The 18,506-nt window shown below is 38.0% G+C and overlaps 2 protein-coding genes across 4 annotated transcripts in view; both read left to right on the top strand.

Annotated features, from left to right (window-relative positions):
* The first annotated feature begins 745 nt into the window (after positions 1-745).
* On the top strand, positions 746-16,638 carry LOC141653535 (bifunctional adenosine 5'-phosphosulfate phosphorylase/adenylylsulfatase HINT4-like). Of its 3 annotated transcripts, none has more exons than XR_012547450.1 (8): positions 788-940; positions 1,049-1,095; positions 3,824-3,900; positions 3,989-4,055; positions 5,693-5,770; positions 5,889-5,991; positions 14,761-14,820; positions 16,185-16,638. XR_012547450.1 is itself a non-coding variant. In XM_074461331.1 (7 exons), exons 1-6 carry the CDS (start codon positions 872-874, stop codon positions 5,989-5,991), a joined length of 441 nt encoding a protein of 146 aa, XP_074317432.1. In that variant the 5' UTR covers positions 746-871; the 3' UTR covers positions 14,761-15,078. The 3 variants fall into 3 exon arrangements, 1 of the variants encoding a protein (XP_074317432.1); XR_012547451.1 differs by lacking the exon at positions 16,185-16,638 and adding an exon at positions 15,854-15,945; XM_074461331.1 differs by lacking the exon at positions 16,185-16,638 and having other exon boundaries at positions 746-940; positions 14,761-15,078.
* Positions 10,720-18,506, top strand: part of LOC141651581 (uncharacterized) — a 21,202-nt gene continuing 13,415 nt past the window's right edge. Inside the window, exons 1-2 of the mRNA XM_074459286.1 lie at positions 10,720-10,977; positions 11,061-11,483. Coding sequence (XP_074315387.1) covers positions 10,720-10,977; positions 11,061-11,483 — 681 coding nt within the window. The remainder of the gene's footprint in view (positions 10,978-11,060; positions 11,484-18,506) is intronic.

Raw genomic sequence — 18,506 nt, 5'->3', positions numbered from 1 at the left:
TGCTCTATAAGTATTTTACAATCCTATTTTTTTTTCACGCCCGTATCTTGTATGTAGTATATTCCCCATTCCGTTAAATGGTTTACACTACTCTATTTTGTAAGGGGAAATAAAGTAAGTGTAAACTATTGACTAGGACGGGGAGTAGTGCTCAATGTGTGCTCTATACAAATTTTGGGTAAGATGAAAGGCAATATTCATTTTTAGTGCGATTCTTTCTAATGAGATCGCCTACACGATTAGCCAAATTGGGCACCTCGCCCGGTAGGGCGCGGAGCAACGACTAGTGGTGGTAAACATGAGACGATACTTTGGCAATCCAATTTCTATCATTAGCCGTGAAAGTTAAAAATAAGTATCTCTTAAGATAGCTATATCTTAAGTTTAAAACGGGTCAAATACCATACAACTTACATAGATAAGAAATTTTTTTTTGTTATCTAAACATTTTAATTTTGTCTTATTTATATAAATGGTATGATATTTGACCTGTCTTAACCTTAAAAGAAATACTCTCTCCTATTCACCATTTTCTTCCTCTTTCCTTTTTGCACAAGAAATAAGAAATTGAATTTGGACCACATAAAACACACTACCCCACATGCTATTGAATTTGGACCACGCAAATCAACCCAAAAAAGGAAATAGGGAAGAAAACGTGAATAATCCGTAAAAGGAAATAGGGAATAAAATGGTGAATAGGAGGGAGTATATACCTTAGATGAGAATTTGTCAAGGTAATTTAATTAGTGATAAAAACACGTTTAATCCGTTTCGCATTTACAACCGCCTTCGCCTTACTAAACTTGTCTCGCTGAGCATTGAACGATCATCTCCGGTAGCGCAGGTTTCAGCTGAGAGAAACGCGTCAATGGTGGCGACGCCATGTATATTCTGCCAAATTGCTCGATCAGATACCTCCACTCACCTCCTCCACGTTGTACGCTTCTTCTCCTCTCTCTTCTCGTCCTTTCTACCTCCACGGTTTCGCATTTTCTCTATTTTTTAAATTTGTAATTTATTTTTTTGTTATTATTATTTTAATCAGGATGATAAGGTCGTTGCTTTTCGGGACATTAAACCTTCAGCCTTCAGGTTTATACATCATTAATTCGTCAATGCTATTGTTAATTAATTGATTAAGCAATTTAGCATTGTTCTTAGCAGATTCTTTTGTGAGGAGTATTTTAATCGAAGGTAAATAATCTATTGAATGGGAGGGAATGTTAATTGCGGCATGATTCAGTTTAATGTAACTGACTAGTTGATGTAACAACGGTGACTGTTGATAACCTTTGGCAACGCTGTTATGCATAGGATTAGGAATATGTTTGGCTTGATTGAGTAGCAATTCGGAATGTGTTGTATGTCTCGTGTTTCACGAGGTTTGTTCTTGAGCTAATTCACATGTATGTGTTGTATGTTTGATCAATTTGGAGTGCTATTAGGATTAGGGAAGATGTTATGGTTATAGACATTATGACTAGTAAGGATGAGAACTTATTTGTTAGAGTGAGCTAATTGGAAAAGTTGTGGTCGTTTTATTTGCAATTAAATGAGCTATAGTGATAACGTAAATACTAGGTCGCTAAATACTAGAATTAAACTACCAAATTAACAATTTATAAGCCAAACTATACTCTAGATTACTCCAATTGATAAAGCAATATAGTGCAAGTAAGGGTCAATCCCAAGAGAAGGTCTTTTAAGCTAAATACTTGAATTGTAAACTATTGAATACTAATGACAAGTGTATAAACAAATAATGGTTATCAACAATGACAAACAATAGGTGAACATAGATAAAGGAGGGGTTTTGAGTTGATTGGCAACATGAAAACCAAGTAAAGTTGCAATCTTTTCTAACAAACAATATAACAAACACTTGGTGAGTAAGAAATTCAATATTAAAGAGGACTTGATGTAATCCTTCCTTAGTAACCAACAATGATAAAGTTTGACTCTTTTGTTACTCTCTTCTCATTATCCACCCAATACTCTCAAATCAAGATGTTAACATACACAAATTAAACCATCCATGTATATCCTTCAAGTTTAATCAACAATTCATTAAACCATGAGTGTAAATCAAACATGAGCATTAAGAGTTGTGCCAAGATAAGAAGCTAGGATCAATTCTCACAAGATTAAACCATACAAATGAGAAAAGACATGAAATTTCCTACTTATTGCATGAATCCTTTAAACCAAATCAACATACAACAAGCTTGCTCCAAACAATCCTAGATAGATTAAACCATTTCTCTAGAATTTGCAATAGTTGAACAAATAACAAGCATGGATGGCCAACCTAAACATAAACTCATTCAACATAAGACATTAAGCATAAGGAAAGATCAATGGATAAATAAAAAGAGATTAAAAGAGTCTTACAATACCAAAGTTGGAAACTTTGGATGAATTACACCAAGTAAGGAAGGATTTAGCCTTCCATAGTCTTCAAAACCCAAAATAATAAGGAAAGCTTACAACTTGGATGAGAAAATCCTCTAAATTATTACAAGATTAAAACCCTAAATGATGAGATTAGATGAGATGATATTAGGTTGTATCATGTTCTCAGGTCTACTCTTGGGTACTCTTGGGTATATATAGGGCTTCACGAAAACCTAAAAAGATTTCCACTTAAGAAGCCCAAAAGAAGATTAGAAGGCCCCGTAAAACAGAGCTGCGCAGGCTGTGCAGCCTGCGCCAAAAACGTTCTTGCCTGCGCAAGCTGCGCACCCTGTTTGCGCAGCTTGCGCCTGGGCTCGCATTTGTGGACTTCTAAATTCCAAGAGCTAGACCTCTTCAAATGTTCTCATTTCTTCTAATCTTCACTCCTACTTCTCCCAGCTGGATCTTAGGCTACATGTGAGCCGCTTGTGCCTTGTCTTGATCTTTGAAAGGTCCTCTTTGACCCTCGGGTTCCGTGCATCAAGATCAATTGTAAAACCGAGGTAAAACACACAAGTTATCACATCATACCCGATTAACAAATACTAGGAAAAGCATACTTAACGACCCATATTAAAAGACACGAGGGTGATAAAATCACCCTCTTAGACCGACACAAAACATTACTATCATATAGTCACGAGACTAGTCGAAGAAAAATCTAATTGAGCTTCCGGATTCCAATTTGTGTTTTTGATGATGATGATGATTGTTCTAGTGACTGCTGAATGCTCCGTAACTTGACATCCCCTACACGTCTAGAGGGCCTAAATAGGAGGCTTTGGAAAGAGAGAATATGGCAACATTTCCCATTGTTTGGACTTGATGTTGAGGGAATGGTAAGGAACAAAAATGGAGTGATTCGTTTTCCTCCTCCTTGAATATATATGGTCGTAAAGATTTGGGAAGTAAAATGCATTTTCTTCTCTTCTCTTCCCTCTCCTTCCCCTCCCTTTCTTCTTCTTTCATCCCTTTCCTTCCTCGTTTGCTATCCAACCGGAGTACTAGTTCCTACGCTTCGCTCTGCTGAGTTGTTGCAATTACTATTTGGATATTAACATGTCACATTTCAAAATTAGAGGTTCATTATTATTCTCTATACAACAAAGGAGAATAGTAGTCCTCAGTACTCTAAATAAACCCTGACCTTGACGTCAACACATTATTTAACACGTAAACACGCAATACAATATTTTTAGTTTTATGAAGTAAGATGCAGCACAATCAATTTGTTAGCTTATTATGCGGACGTCTAGTATGGAGCGAGGTAGCTATTGCCTTTTATTTCCCAATTATATGAACTAGACTACAGTATTCTGATTGTTTCATGTCATTTATATCTACTTTTGGATGGATGGTTTTGCAGACACTATCTGGTCATCCCGATCAAACACATACCAACTGTGAAAGAACTCCAAAGAGTACATGAGGACTCTGCTTTAGGTAAGGGTAGTGTTGATACTGACAATGCATTGTACTGAGCTTCAAACCTAGATTTAAGTGATCTAACAAGTATTTTTATTTTCTACAGTGAGTCACATGCTCGATGTAGGTAAAATGCTGTTACAACGAGATGCCCCTCAGTCTACTGATTATAGGTATTGCTCCTTGCATACAACGGTTTAGCTCCCTTGATTGAAATTTTGAATTCCGCTTCTTCCCCTACCCCACCCAAAAAAAGCCTTAATTGTTCTTCGACAACGGAAGAACATATGTATTGCATAGCATTAGCAACTGTTTTATGCTTTAGTTATGTAGCATTATTCTACATTCATGAACTGTCAAGTGAGAGGAAGATTTGTATTGTTTGCATTTACATAGTTTCTGCTTCTTTGAAGTCTCTAAAAACATACTCTGTATATAGAAAATAAGTGTGTGCTGAAGCAATCTCATGTTTTTTTCGTAAAATTTGTAAAACAGTTTCGTGTGCTACATTTAAGATGAGAAGATTAGTAAGAACAACAGACACCATAAAGTTTACTTACAAATACGAAAAGTGTTGCGACATGGAACAATGATAATTGGTGTACTGAATCAACCGTATACAATAACGTTTTTTGCACATAGTTTTCATGCAGCTTGCCATCAAATGAAATATTTGCAGCCAGTCTGAACTTATAACAGAGTTTATTTTAACAATAAGAAGTTGAGAGAGCAACAACACCAACCAAAACCGTAGTCTGTAATCAGTTTGCATCCCATTAACATAAACTGTTGCTTGAACAAAGAAAAAAAATGTTGACTCCCGCCTAAGGCAAGTGAAGCCGGGGGGGGGGGGGTGGATGTGCACCTTTCCCTAGAGACAATTTTTTGACAGTTTTTGAATGGCCTATAATGAAAAATGTGTTGAGATTTGCATGAAATGATTGATACTTCACAATAAGAAGCAAACACTTTAGTGTCATTTTAGTTTATCACATCATATTTTTGATGTCAAAGAATAATAGGAGTAACTATTTGACTCCAAAGGAAATGGAAATAGAAAGCTATTTCAAGAGGTTAAGTTGAGATTTAAATATTTAAATGGGGCTAATAAGTGTGAAAGAAATATCCAGCGAAAATTAAATCAAAATATTGGAAAGTTAAAAGAAGAGTTTCAAATGGCAGATTAACATAACGAAAAGTCTATTATGAAAATCTACTCACATGCATGATCTTATAGATATAACATAGGAATATAAAGCATTCTTATTTTACTTGCCAAACCAGAGGTAGGGTTTGTTTTTGTATCTTAACTTGGTGTTTGATCTAAGAGATTTCCTGGAAGTCTCTAACAGCACGGAAAATTACCTTCAAATTAAATGCATAAGGAATTATTAAGCATGAGGCAATTAAGGTTTCCATCTGCCATGTAATCTCACTTTCTCTTTTGGGAAATTGATACCCTGCATCCCGTTATTTTTGTTTCAGTGCTTGTGAGTATAGCTGTCAGTCTGCCACTGTGTTGGATGCTTCTTTAAACCCTCTCGTCTAGATCATATTAATGGCAATCATTCTCTGGTAGGCTTCTAAATATTCAGATGACCCTAGAAATCTAGAATGCGAATCTAAAGGTTGATTTGTTGTTACACATGAAATCTATTCTCTGCAAGTGTGAAGTAAATTTGTTTTTTAAACTATCACAAGCCAGTTTACAGTCTCTGTGATCATCCTTCAGTTTTTGTTATCTTATATTCTTTTGCTTATGCGTTCTTCACACTAAATGATGCTTCAGGGGTGACCCTTAATGTGGCAGGTTTGGCTTTCACCAACCTCCATTTAACAGTGTTGACCATCTTCACCTTCATTGCTTAGCGCTTCCCTTTATTCCAAGGTAGACCAGATAATTTCTTGCTCATTAAAAAAATAGAATCGTTACGTCTTTTTTGGTTGCTTTTCAGTTACCTCTCAACTTAGGAATATGTAACAAATGTGGAATCGGTTTTTTGCAGATGGAAACATCTCAAGTACATGTCCTTGGGGCCACTTGGTGCCTTCATTGAGGCAGAGAAACTATTGGCAAAACTCAATCCTGTACAAACATCTCATATATAGGTATGCTTATATTTTCACAAATAGTCATATTGAGAATTATGATCTATCAAATGCCAGAAGAAATCGGCTGAATTGTGTACGAAATATGTAGGACATGGTCCATTGTATGTGCTTCTGATATAAAATTTGTCAGACTTTCTGAGGCAAAAAATAAAGTTCACTAACAGTTCCACTAGTCTTGGAGAGGGTTCCCATGTGATATTGTGTATCTACTTGGTTTGTTTGATGTTTTTGCCTTATTTATGTTCTGTAATTGATATATAAATTGCCGGTCGTCGTTAAATACTAGAATTAACTATCAAATTAACAATTTATAGACCTAACTAGACTCTACTAACTACTAACAATAATGGTAGTAAAATGGCAAGCTAGGGTCGAACCCAAGGGAAGGACCTTTAACTAAGACTCGAATTGTAAACTATTTGATGCAGGAGCATGCTCGGAACAAGCAAATGAAATTCTTATTAGTCGAAATGTGACTCAACTAGTAAAAGGGTTTGAGCTTGGATCGAGTAATGTGTTAATGCTAAAATGGGAAGGCGTTGGAGCTGCATATCACGGCTCCGGAGCTGCATATCACGGCTCCTAGGACGGCTAGGATACACGGTTTCCTAGATCAAGTAGGAATAATTAATTAAGTTTAGTTACTATTTCCAAATAAAGTTAGGAAAGCTAGATTTTCCTAATCCTAGTTTAATTAGAATACCCTAAAATCTGATTGTATTCTAAATATTAGTATTTTAATAACTTTCCTAGTTAATTTAGGAAAGGGGAATAACTTTCCTAGTTAGTTTAGGAAAAGGGAAGATAGCTTGGTTTTGCAAGCTGAGGAATTAGAACTCGGGTCGAATTGTGACCTCGATTAGGAGTATAAGTAGGACCGTGTGTAATCAGAAACACACATCGAACTTTCAGAAATAAGATTGTTTACAATTGTGAGCATCGTTTGATTAGGTTTGCGAGCTTAATCTTTAGGTCTTCCTTGCGAGGTTGATTGCGTGAATCTGCGTTTGATACCTTGCGAGGTTAGGACTAGGAATTCACCATACTATCCGGTTACTTCAATAATCACGACATAAACAGTCCAAACAATTCAATTTCCGCTGCAATTTTACTTATTACATCGACATACACATTCACAGAACTAGCAAACTCGAACGAACAGTTCCACGACCTGTTCAATCTCGTTTTTCCATACAGTTTTACATCAAATTGGTTACCAGAGCTAAGTTCAGATTTATTCCTTAATAGATCTGTCTTGGGACGTTGCTAATCATGGTTAAAGACGGTGATGAGGGTCCGAAAACATGGGAAGATGGTCATAACGAGCTGAAGATAGAGATGGCTCAGATGGCTTATGTGTTAAAAAACATAGCAAGCATGTTGAAGGCTAAGGAGAAGAAAAAGGAATCGGACACTCCATCCGAATCTGAAGAAGAAGACGAGCAGCCAAAGAGAAAGTCGAGAAATAAGAACGATGATGATCGGGGTTTAAAACTCGATATTCCAGACTTTGATGGCGAGATGGATCCGGAAAAGTTTCTGGATTGGGTAAGACAAGCCGAGAGGGTTTTCGAGTATAAAGAGTATGATGACAAGAAGCAATTTAAAGTTGCAATCTTGAGCTTACAAAGTATGCATCTTTATGGTACGAGAATCTGAAAAAACAGAGAAAAAGAGAAGGCAAAGACAAGATCGAATCTTGGATCAAATTAAAGAAGCACCTGATGAGACGATTCCTGCCAAGGGATTATGAACAAGATAACTACTTAAAGCTCCAATCTTTAGAGCAAGGAAGCATGTCCGTGACTGATTATATCAAAGAATTCGAAAAGATGTCAATCGTGTGCGATCTTGAGGAGAAAGAAGAGCTAAGAGTGGCGAGATTCATCAAGGGCCTAACACCCGCAATTGCAACGAAGGTAGAAATCCAGAATTATGACGGGTTTAGCGACGTTTGCAGATTGGCATTAAAATTTGAAAAACATGATAAGGCACGAAAACCTTATGCTTACTCCAAGGGACAAAGTTCGGGAACAAGCTCTTATTCCAGGCCAGCTCCCAGCAAGCCTAAAGAAACCCCGAAAGAAGAACCTAAAGACAAAGGAAAGGGTGTTGCCGAGCCAAAAGGGAATTCTTTGAGGCGTTGTTTCAAGTGTCAAGGCTATGGTCATATAGCAAACGAGTGTCCTCAAAAACGAGCCCTAACAGCTCAAGAATTGTATGATATGATTCCTGTATTTGTCACGCCGGAGGAAGAAACGGTTCAAGAGAACGTTGAAGCTGATGGTGAAGGAATAGTCTATGATTTGGATCCGTTGAGTGAAGAGGAGTGTTTAGTGCTGCGTAATTTGCATATGGAAACGGGTTCAGCTGAGAATGAGCAACGAGAACAAATCTTCCACACTCGGTGCAAGGTAAACCGTAAAATTTGCAATCTTATTATTGATAGTGGATCATGTGCTAATGTAGTAGCAAGGGACCTTGTTGATGAACTGAAATTGCAAACTAGAGACCGAGTTAAACCATATAAATTACATTGGCTGAATGGGGAGAATGGGATTCAAGTAAAGAAGCAGGCCTTAATTTCGTTAAGTTTAGGACCCTATACTGATGAGGTGTGGTGCGATATAATTCCTATGAATGCATGCCACATTCTGTTGGGTAGACCTTGGCAATTCGATAGAAGGGTTGAACATGACGGGAGATCCAATGTGTATAGCGTGACGAAGGGTAATGTGAAATATAATCTGAAACCTATGTCACCTAATAAGATTAAAGAGTCTAAAATAACGAAAGGGAGTATGTTTATGGAAGCTCGGGAGGTTGAGGAAGTTTTAGCTCGTGGAGAACGAACCTATGTACTGGTGGTTCGTGAATTGGGGTCCGTTGGTGTGAGTGATAACCGTGGAGTACAGGGGCTGTTAGAAGAGTTTTGGGATGTGTTTCCGGATGAATTACCAGAGGTTGCCTCCTTTACGTGGTATTGAACACCAAATAGATCTGATTCCAGGGGCGGCATTGCCTAATAAGCCGGCCTATCGTTGTAATCCGGAGGAAGCAAAGGAGTTACAGAGACAAGTCCAAGAATTGATAGATAGGGGATATGTTCAAGAGAGCTTAAGTCCGTGTGCGGTGCCTGCATTATTAGTGCCAAAGAAGGAAGGGACTTGGCGAATGTGCATTGATAGTAGAGCGGTAAACAACATTACAATCAAATATCGCTTTCCTATGCCAAGACTTGATGATATGCTTGACGAACTTTCTGGTTCAAGTGTCTTTTCTAAACTGGATTTGAGGAGTGGTTACCATCAAATGAGGATTCGAGAAGGGGATGAGTGGAAGACCGCGTTTAAAACGAAGCAGGGGTTATATGAATGGCTCGTAATGCCATTTGGTCTTTGCAACGCTCCTAGTTCGTTTATGAGGCTGATGAATGAAGTGTTAAGGCCTTTCCTTAACAAATTTGTGGTGGTCTATCTTGACGACATCCTAATTTATAGCAAAGATGAAGAGTCGCACAAACGACATTTGCGAGCTGTGTTTGAAGTTTTGCGAAATCAGAAGCTCTATGGTAAGCTAGAAAAATGTACTTTTATGGTGTCAAGTGTTGTTTTTCTTGGTTATATTGTGGGTGAAGACGGAGTAAGTATGGACCCATCCAAGGTCGATGCTATTCAAGCCTGGCCAGTTCCGAAATCAACTACAGAAGTGCGAAGCTTTCATGGTTTAGCATCATTTTATAGACGATTCATCCAGGGATTTAGCTCGATTATGGCTCCAATTACAGAGCTAACCAAGAAAGGAGAGTTCATGTGGACTAACAGTGCCCAAAAGGCGTTTGAAGATGTGAAGCGCAAGCTGTGTTCCGGACCTGTTTTAGCACTACCCGATTTTAATAAATTGTTTGAAGTCGAGTGGGATGCAAGTGGTGTTGGAATTGGTGCCGTGTTAGTACAAGAGAAGAGACCTATTGCATACTTTAGCGAGAAATGAAACGGTGCAAGGCTGACCTATTCAACCTACGACAAGGAGTTTTATGCAATCGTGAGAGCATTGGACCATTGGAGTCATTATCTGCGTCCGAAGCCGTTTATTTTACATTCTGATCACGAGGCTCTTAAACACATTCATGGGCAGCAAAAGTTAAATCAAAGACATGCTAAATGGGTTGAATTTTTACAATCCTTCACATTTTCTTCAAAATACAAGACGGGAAGTTCTAATATCGTGGCTGATGCATTATCACGAAGACATTCATTGTTAATTGAGATGGATGCAAGAATTCTTGGTTTCGAACATATCAAGGAACTGTACAAATCTGATCCAGAATTCTCGAAGGAGATTATTGATCCGACAGGTTTGTATACTGTTCAAGATGGCTATCTTTTCAAAGGTAATCGGCTATGCATTCCACATGGGTCGATTAGGGAGCTGTTGGTACGTGAAGCTCATGGCGGGGCTATTGCTGGACACTTTGGAGTTAATAAGACGAGTGACATCCTAAGTGAACACTTCTACGGCGAAAATGAATAAGGACGTGCAAGAAATCGTGGCGAAGTGCGTGGTATGTCAAAAGGCTAAAAGCACGTTCAACAAAGGCTTGTATACACCTCTGCCCGTGCACTGCAGCCGTGAACGAGGTAAGCATGGATTTTATCCTTGGTTTCTTTGAGAACTCGGAGGGGTAAGGACTCCATTATGGTGGTAGTTGATCGATTCTCGAAGATGGCGCATTTTATTCCGTGTCACAAGACCGATGATGCAAGTAAAGTGGCCGATTTGTACTACGGAGAGATCGTTCGGTTACATGGAATACCTCTTACTATTGTTTCAGATCGAGATGTGAAGTTTCTTAGTTACTTATGGAAAACGTTATGGCGTTTGATGGGAACTAAGCTTCTTTTCAAGACATCACACCATCCACAAACAGATGGTCGGACCGAGGTAACCAACCGTACTCTGGGGAGTCTATTGCGGGGATTGGTTAGTAAAAGCACGAAGGATTGGGATATCAAACTAGCGCATCTTTGAATTCGCTTATAATCGTACACCATCGATGACGACAGACGAGCTCCATTCGAGATTGTCTATGGCGTGAATCCATATCCGCCATCGATTTAGTGCCCATTCCAAAGAAAGATGTGTTGAGTTTTGAAGCGAAGGAGAGGCAAGACGGATTTCTCCGAGTATGTGAACAAGTTCGAGCTCAAATTGAAAAGGCAAATGCTAAATACAAGGAGAAGGCTAATAAACATCGTAAGCAGCCTGTTTTCAAGGAAGGTGATCTTGTGTGGTTACATTTAAGGAAGGAACGATTTCCGTCCAAAAGGAAGAACAAGTTGATGCCACGAGCAGATGGTCCATTCAAGATCCTCGAATGTTATGGCTCTAATGCATACAAGCTGGAATTGGCGAGTGAATATGGTGGGGTGAGCGCGACGTTCAATGTAGGCGACCTGTCACCGTATTTAGAAGACGAGGATTTGAGGGCAAATTCTCAAAAAGAAGGAGAGAATGATGCAGGAGCATGCTCGGAACAAGCAAATGAAATTCTTATTAGTCGAAATGTGACTCAACTAGTAAAAGGGTTTGTAAAAGGGTTTGAGCTTGGATCGAGTAATGTGTTAAATGCTAAAATGGGAAGGCGTTGGAGCTGCATATCACGGCTCCGGAGCTACATATCACGGCTCCTAGGACGGCTAGGATACACGGTTTCCTAGATCAAGTAGGAATAATTAATTAAGTTTAGTTACTATTTCCAAATAAAGTTAGGAAAGCTAGATTTTCCTAATCCTAGTTTAATTAGAATACCCTAAAATCTGATTGTATTCTAAATATTAGTATTTTAATAACTTTCCTAGTTAGTTTAGGAAAGGGGAATAACTTTCCTAGTTAGTTTAGGAAAAGGGAAGATAGCTTGGTTTGCAAGCTGAGGAATTAGAACTCGGGTCGAATTGTGACCTCGATTAGGAGTATAAGTAGGACCGTGTGTAATCAGAAACACACATCGAACTTTCAGAAATAAGATTGTTTACAATTGTGAGCATCGTTGAATTAGGTTTGCGAGCTTAATCTTTAGGTCTTCCTTGCGAGGTTGATTGCGTGAATCTGCGTTTGATACCTTGCGAGGTTAGGACTAGGAATTCACCATACTATCCGGTTACTTCAATAATCACGACATAAACAGTCCAAACAATTCAATTTCCGCTGCAATTTTACTTATTACATCGACATACACATTCACAGAACTAGCAAACTCGAACGAACAGTTCCACGACCTGTTCAATCTCGTTTTTCCATACAGTTTTACATCACTATTGACCAACAATCACTGACTAAGACTCCTCTTTACTAATTAAGACACTAATGACAATTTAGACTCAACAATTTAAACTAATTACAAACAATGGGTATTCACAATGTTCAACTTGTAGGAAACATAGATGGAAAAAGCATTTGGTTGGAAACAACATGAAAAAGAGTAAAAATGGAGATTTTTCTATTGAGACAATTCAACAAACAACTAGTATGCAAGAATCAATATAAGGGAGAAACTTGGTGTAACAAGGCTCAACAACTACTTCCTAACCTTAAAGATCCTCTCTTTTCTTCCCTCAACAATCACTCAACAACTTTCATAAGATGGTGATTACTTGCTCCTAAGCTAAAGTAGTTAATCCTACCTATATGATCACCCAATTGAAAACTACAAAAGGGCTTACACACACGAGCATTAAGATCAATTCCAAACAAAAGAAGTCAAGATTAATCCTTTAGGAGGCTTAATCCAACTAACCCAAGGATCAACATGCAAATTCCACTCAGAAAGATACAAACTTTAAACCAAATTTATAAAGATGCAAGCTTGCTACAAGGATTGCAATAGTAAGATGATTAACATGCAAGGTTGATCATACCTAACACAATAACATCCAACATAAACATGAATATCAAGGAATATGCAATAATTATTGAGGAAAGATTAAGAGATTCTTACAAGGCTTAAGGAAAGTAGTGTCTACCAAATTACACCAAGCAAAAGGTCTAGCCTTCCATAACCATAGATGAATCTAAGATTAATGGAAAGATTGACATCAAAATCCAACCAAAGATTACAAATTTTCTCCAAAATACCAAATTCTTCCTTAACATACAAGTTTTGAGATTATTCAATAATGATGTGATAAACTAGGTCTTCAAACCATGAACTATATATATGGCTGCACTCCCCTCTAGGTTAAACCTGATTTGGGCTTCCACGAAATGGTTTAAGATGGATGATCAACTCCAGGCTGAGGAGAACGCAGGCTGCGTCATCCACCGCAGGCCTGTGTTAAACGGCGCAGGCTGCGTCAACAGAAACAGGCTGCGTCCTGGACTGATCTCCGCTCCAAATTCTTCATCTTGTAAAGCTTCTTTCACCATTTTGGCCTTCATGCTTGTTCACCAAGGGATGACAACTTCTATGCTAGCTCGTTTGGAGTCCGTCTTCACTTGATTGCTTGCTTCGGGGTGTGGTTAGAGGCACTTGCTCGGGATTCCGAACTCTCCTCTCAAAACCACGCTCCATATATGCATTAAAACACGTTAATCATAACAACCAATGGGACTCATTATTCCGACAAAAGACCCTTAAATGAAACCAAACTAGGCCTAAGAAGGCCTTATTGACTCGACACTTTTGACTCTATCAGTAATCTATGTATATTCCCCACTTCATGTGTTGTGAACTTTGTGATGCATGTTCAACTGAAACTATTATGTTAGTATCTTTCCTACTTTAGGGTTTCACCATATGGTATAAACTGATCGAATCTTGTTGTTTGGAGAGTTTTTTTAGCTGATTTGGTAAGTTGACTTTGTTCTATTGTACTTAAGATCAAGTTCATATACCTGCTTTGGTTACTTTTTTGCATTGGATTTGGTAATCGAAGCATATTTCATAGAAAGCCTAGTTGGTTTTAAAAATGTCTGCATGAGCCAGGCTAGGGGTGTAAACTTGATCCCAGATTCCAGTTGCATCTAATTACTAATTTCGGACTGGATTTTTGGAATTTGAACAATATATTTCAATCCAAATCTGATTTAAGTGAAACTGTTATCTTACGAATTAATTTCATCTTTTGAAGCCAAGGCCTAATACTTGTATCTTTTGTAATGCCAAGCTGATAATTAGAGCATGTATTGCATTAGAGTTATCATATTATGTGTATATATATTGTCATTCCAGGTTAGTGATTTAAGTTATTATTTGGATTGCGATAAAATGTTTTTGACAGGATAGGACGCGCTATTGAAAGTAAATTTGGATTTGAAATTTGAGTCTAAGGTGTTTTGAATTGCATATTTCATCAATCCATTTTACATCTTTAGATCAGATTGAGAAACTCTTTTATCGTTTGGAAGTTATATCCTTTCTAGTTTCTACTACAATAGTAGAGATTATCGGTTCTACTGGGTACCCGGACTGTTTTTCTGTAGTAAACTACCGAAAAATTAATGTTGTGGAATCATATCCAAAAGGCTTGGCAGTAACCTTCGCCTATTATGGGAGAATGATGTTGTGGATGCTCTAAGGCTAAATATTCTACTTCTTGCATCTTATTTTGAGCACAAACATCTTTGTTTGGGAGGATTCGCAGTGTTTTAACCTCATTGAACCTATGATGCTACATCTATTGTTTGAAAAGCAATGTAGAACGCTATGTTTGGTACGAAGTATTATTTAAGCAACATGTGAGATTGTTCATATTTTCTGTTGTGCAGGGATTGCGTTGGCTTGATGTGCTACAACTACAACATTACTCTTCAACCAACTAATTCTAGGTATGAAGGTCCTCATTGCTGTAATTTACTGCTGATATACATAGTGTGCACACCCTTCATAATTATTTATATAACCAAGAACATTACTATAATTGATAGCAAGATTGGTTAGTCAGGAACATTTGTGACCTTCAGCTTGAAGGAGTGTTTTTTCTATTTCTTAATTGCTAGGTTACCAAACTGATTCGGGGTTTACTTGTGCATTTTCATGTTACCCCTGCGTTGTATGGGCTACGGAGTTTTAATCGGAAAAATAAACGGGTGTCGACATTTTAAAAAGCCTGCAGAAGCTTCCAATTATTTGTTGTTACTGTTCCATCACTTCATGACCTTTAGCTGGGCCTGATATATGGCTACTATATAGAACCTGCTCCCTACCCATTCTTATCTTTATCTTAGCCTTGATTGATAATATCAAAACATCCACCCACTCGAATCAAAATATCTATATTTTCTACCAAACTTGTTTCTTTTTCTTTGTTTTTTGTATAATTAAATATAAGGATTAGAGCACTATTGTCTATTTTGAGTTTTATAGCACAAAACGAGCCAAACACCCCCCTTTTAAATTACTTGAGATATGATTCTGCGCCTCCGTCCCATCTATTAATCAAATAAATTAAAACTTTACGGTTTATAGCGCGACTTTTGCTTAAAATACTCGCCTATACTTCCGACCCGCGAAGTTTTAAATAATCCAGCAACTACTATAGTCTTCACCCCTTAAAGCTTAATCTAAACAATTTATAATCATCTTTTTGAGGTGATTATGAAAAATGGGTCCACGTAGGACAGAAAGAAAGTCGCTTATGCGACTTCAGAAACCTGTCGCTTAGCCAAAGGGCGACTTGGCCGTAAATCACAACTGGAAATTTTTTTTGTAACAAGGCTCAAGTCTCTCGCTAAGCAACTGGGCTCTGAAGTCGCTGTGCGGCCGAGTGACTTTCTTTCTATCCTACATGGACCATTTTCAATAATTTGTTTCACTCACCTCACCATTTAATAACAATGTTCCGTCTTTTTGCTATGTTAGGTAGTAAAAAATGGAAATTCTTTTAAAGTACATTATGGACAAGTTGATAGGTGTTTGGTGAGCCCTATAGCAGCTGTTTTTGTTTGGAAGCTGCCATAGCTGAAATACAGTAAACCTTGAAAGTGACAAGACAAGTAGAGGATACCATGGGAGTTTCTTTTTTCTTGCTATAGTTATGGGGATTAGTGATTTGTTTTCTGGTAAATTTGTCTGCTATTGACATTTCCATACCGTACCACAAGTCCATAATCCATGCGTCAAGTATTTTAAAACGTGTCTTTTTCATTGTACAGTAATATCTTATTCTTCATTCTTGGGTGTCAAACGTCAGGTACAGCTGGGGTTTTCCTGTATGATTAAAAACAGTGATGTTTACTGAATTAGAACCAAAGAGCCAAAGAGGTGTGGGTGGAGGAATATGCCATAAGGCACTCCTAGAGCTTTCGAGTGATCTAACATTATAGTATTAAATCTCAGTTTCGGTCGTTACCGCGGTATCGGTTATCACGGCCTACTCTAGCTAAATGCAGCCAATTTCGCTTTGAAGTGCGGTAAAACGTGGTCGCGCTAAACTCTATACCCTTTAGAACTCGGTCGCGTATTGGACTATTGGTGTCGCGACCGATTTTCAAAACTGTGCCCAACATAGCTAATACACTTTTGGAGCATATTCCTTAGGTAAAGGAGAGTCCCTTAAAATGTTTGTGGTGAAGGAGCATTGTTATGGAAACATATTCTAGATTGTGGTGTCCAGTTATAATGAAAATAACCTTTTGTATTGAAGCTAATGTTGTTTTCAAGTGTTTTTATGACCTTTTGTTTAGTAGTATAGGCCTAGAAGGGTCCTTGGTCGAGCACAGTGCTCCACAGTGACACTGAAATTTACTGGATCCTTAGTCGAACACAGTGCTCCACAGCAACACACCAGAATATATGGGTGAATAGAAGATAGGAGTGTGACCATATGGTGAGAACCCCAGACTGACCAATGCGACCATGCGGTCGCTAATTCTATGTTCATTTGTAATCTTAAGTCCCATTTTAAATGTGAGCTGACTGCTGAGTGGGTTGATCATCTGGTTATCGGGATGGACCTTATGCTATCTCACTTGTACAGTTGTACTACTGATGTACATGGGATACTGAAGTTGTTTAGTTTTCAAGAAATTGTATCAGTCTTTTATCGTTTTACCTGTTTCATATTTGGGTTTTCTAGACCATGTCCTCCTCCACGGACCTCGGTTCATCCTTGTCATATTAGATTTGAACATTTCCCCTTTGGTTCGATGCCAGTTAAGAAGTGAAGAGCAGTGACAAATTTCTAACCAAATCTTTCTTAAGTTAAAAACATTTTTTGTGCAACTCAAAAGCCAGGAAATTGAGCTTTCCATTTCTCTTTAAGCCAACATACTAAACAAACAATGAAACTTGTCCTCCATTTTCCCAGTTCCAAATCCCTTTTAATCAAACCCCTTTTAATCTTTTACCCCATAATTTGCGTGAACCATTGAGTTAGTGCCGTTACTAGGAAATGTTGTATGACTCATGAGCTGAGATAGCTGGACTTGTCTGATAAGAGAAGCATTGAGAGAGACACACGCAAAAATGCGTGTATAGAAAGAACTATAGTTCAAGTAGGCAAGTGCAAAATTGAGGCATTCCTTTGGTGCTGTATGATTCAGGAGTAATTGAGTTTGTAGTAAAGGTGTAGTAACTAAGTCATTGACGTTGGAAATAAGAAGTCTGAAGCAAGTGTAATTAGTGTCCGTATTTGGTAATAATGCCCTGGTGGCCGTACCAGACGATGATGAGGCAGAGAAGTTGGGCCGACGATGCCGCTACACGCCAAGAGTAAGAGTACGTGGGCTTTACGCTTGTTGGAGTCTAGTAATCATTTGTTAGGCCCCACTATCTACCATCTACCACTTTTGGACGGCTTTGCCCTTTTTTTATCACTATACTTTCCCAAGTCAATCATGGTTGGCTAGCTAGCTAGGACTCCCTTATTTTCTTCTTATTATAAAAGTTATAGAATAAGAGCCTTATAATTAGGGGTGTTCATTCGCGGTTCGGTTCACCGAACCTCTAATTTAATTCTTGTCAAGACACCTGCCTTGGCTTCAAAAAATCAACCTAAACCGCACCGTTAGAAACGGTTATAAACGGTTCGGTTAACCACTTTAAACGGTTATTAGCGGTTCGATTACCGGTTAACCGATAATCGTTCTATATTTTTTTTTTTCAGTTTTCGTTAATTTTTGGGAATTTTTTCTAATAGTTTAATTTAATTTTCATTATATATTATACCCAACAATAAAGTTAATAAGCTAAACTTTAGCATTAATCAATTTAAGAAATTTTAAATTTGGATTCACTAAGAACATTAAACGAACGAACAGTTTTTTATATAATATTTTAATTTTTTGTTTAATTTTTTGTGAAACGGTTCGGTTCGCGGTTAACCGGTTATCTAAAATTGCGAACCTTAACCGAACCTTTTCCATAATAAAGTTAACGGTTCGGTTCAAAGAACCGCTTTGTCGAAACGGTTCGGTTAATCGAACCTTAAAAATGGACGGTTTTTCGGTTTTGCGGTTCGGTTATTGCGGTTCGGTTTATTCTGAACACCCCTACTTATAGGGACATGCTAAAT

This window comes from Silene latifolia, chromosome 4 (genome assembly GCF_048544455.1).
Source record: "Silene latifolia isolate original U9 population chromosome 4, ASM4854445v1, whole genome shotgun sequence".
Classification (NCBI taxonomy): domain Eukaryota; kingdom Viridiplantae; phylum Streptophyta; class Magnoliopsida; order Caryophyllales; family Caryophyllaceae; genus Silene; species Silene latifolia.
Note: the sequence above shows the minus strand (reverse complement) of the source record. Positions and strands in the feature narration are given on the sequence as shown.

What these genes read in the sequence shown, in the direction of transcription:
- LOC141653535 (XM_074461331.1), top strand. Translation starts at nt 872, where the DNA reads ATGGTGGCGACGCCATGTATATTCTGCCAAATTGCTCGATCAGATACC. An exon ending in CCACTCACCTCCTCCACGTT is followed by an intron (nt 941 to 1,048) that starts GTACGCTTCTTC and finishes TATTTTAATCAG; the next exon opens with GATGATAAGGTCGTTGCTTT. An exon ending in GCGCTTCCCTTTATTCCAAG is followed by an intron (nt 5,771 to 5,888) that starts GTAGACCAGATA and finishes GGTTTTTTGCAG; the next exon opens with ATGGAAACATCTCAAGTACA.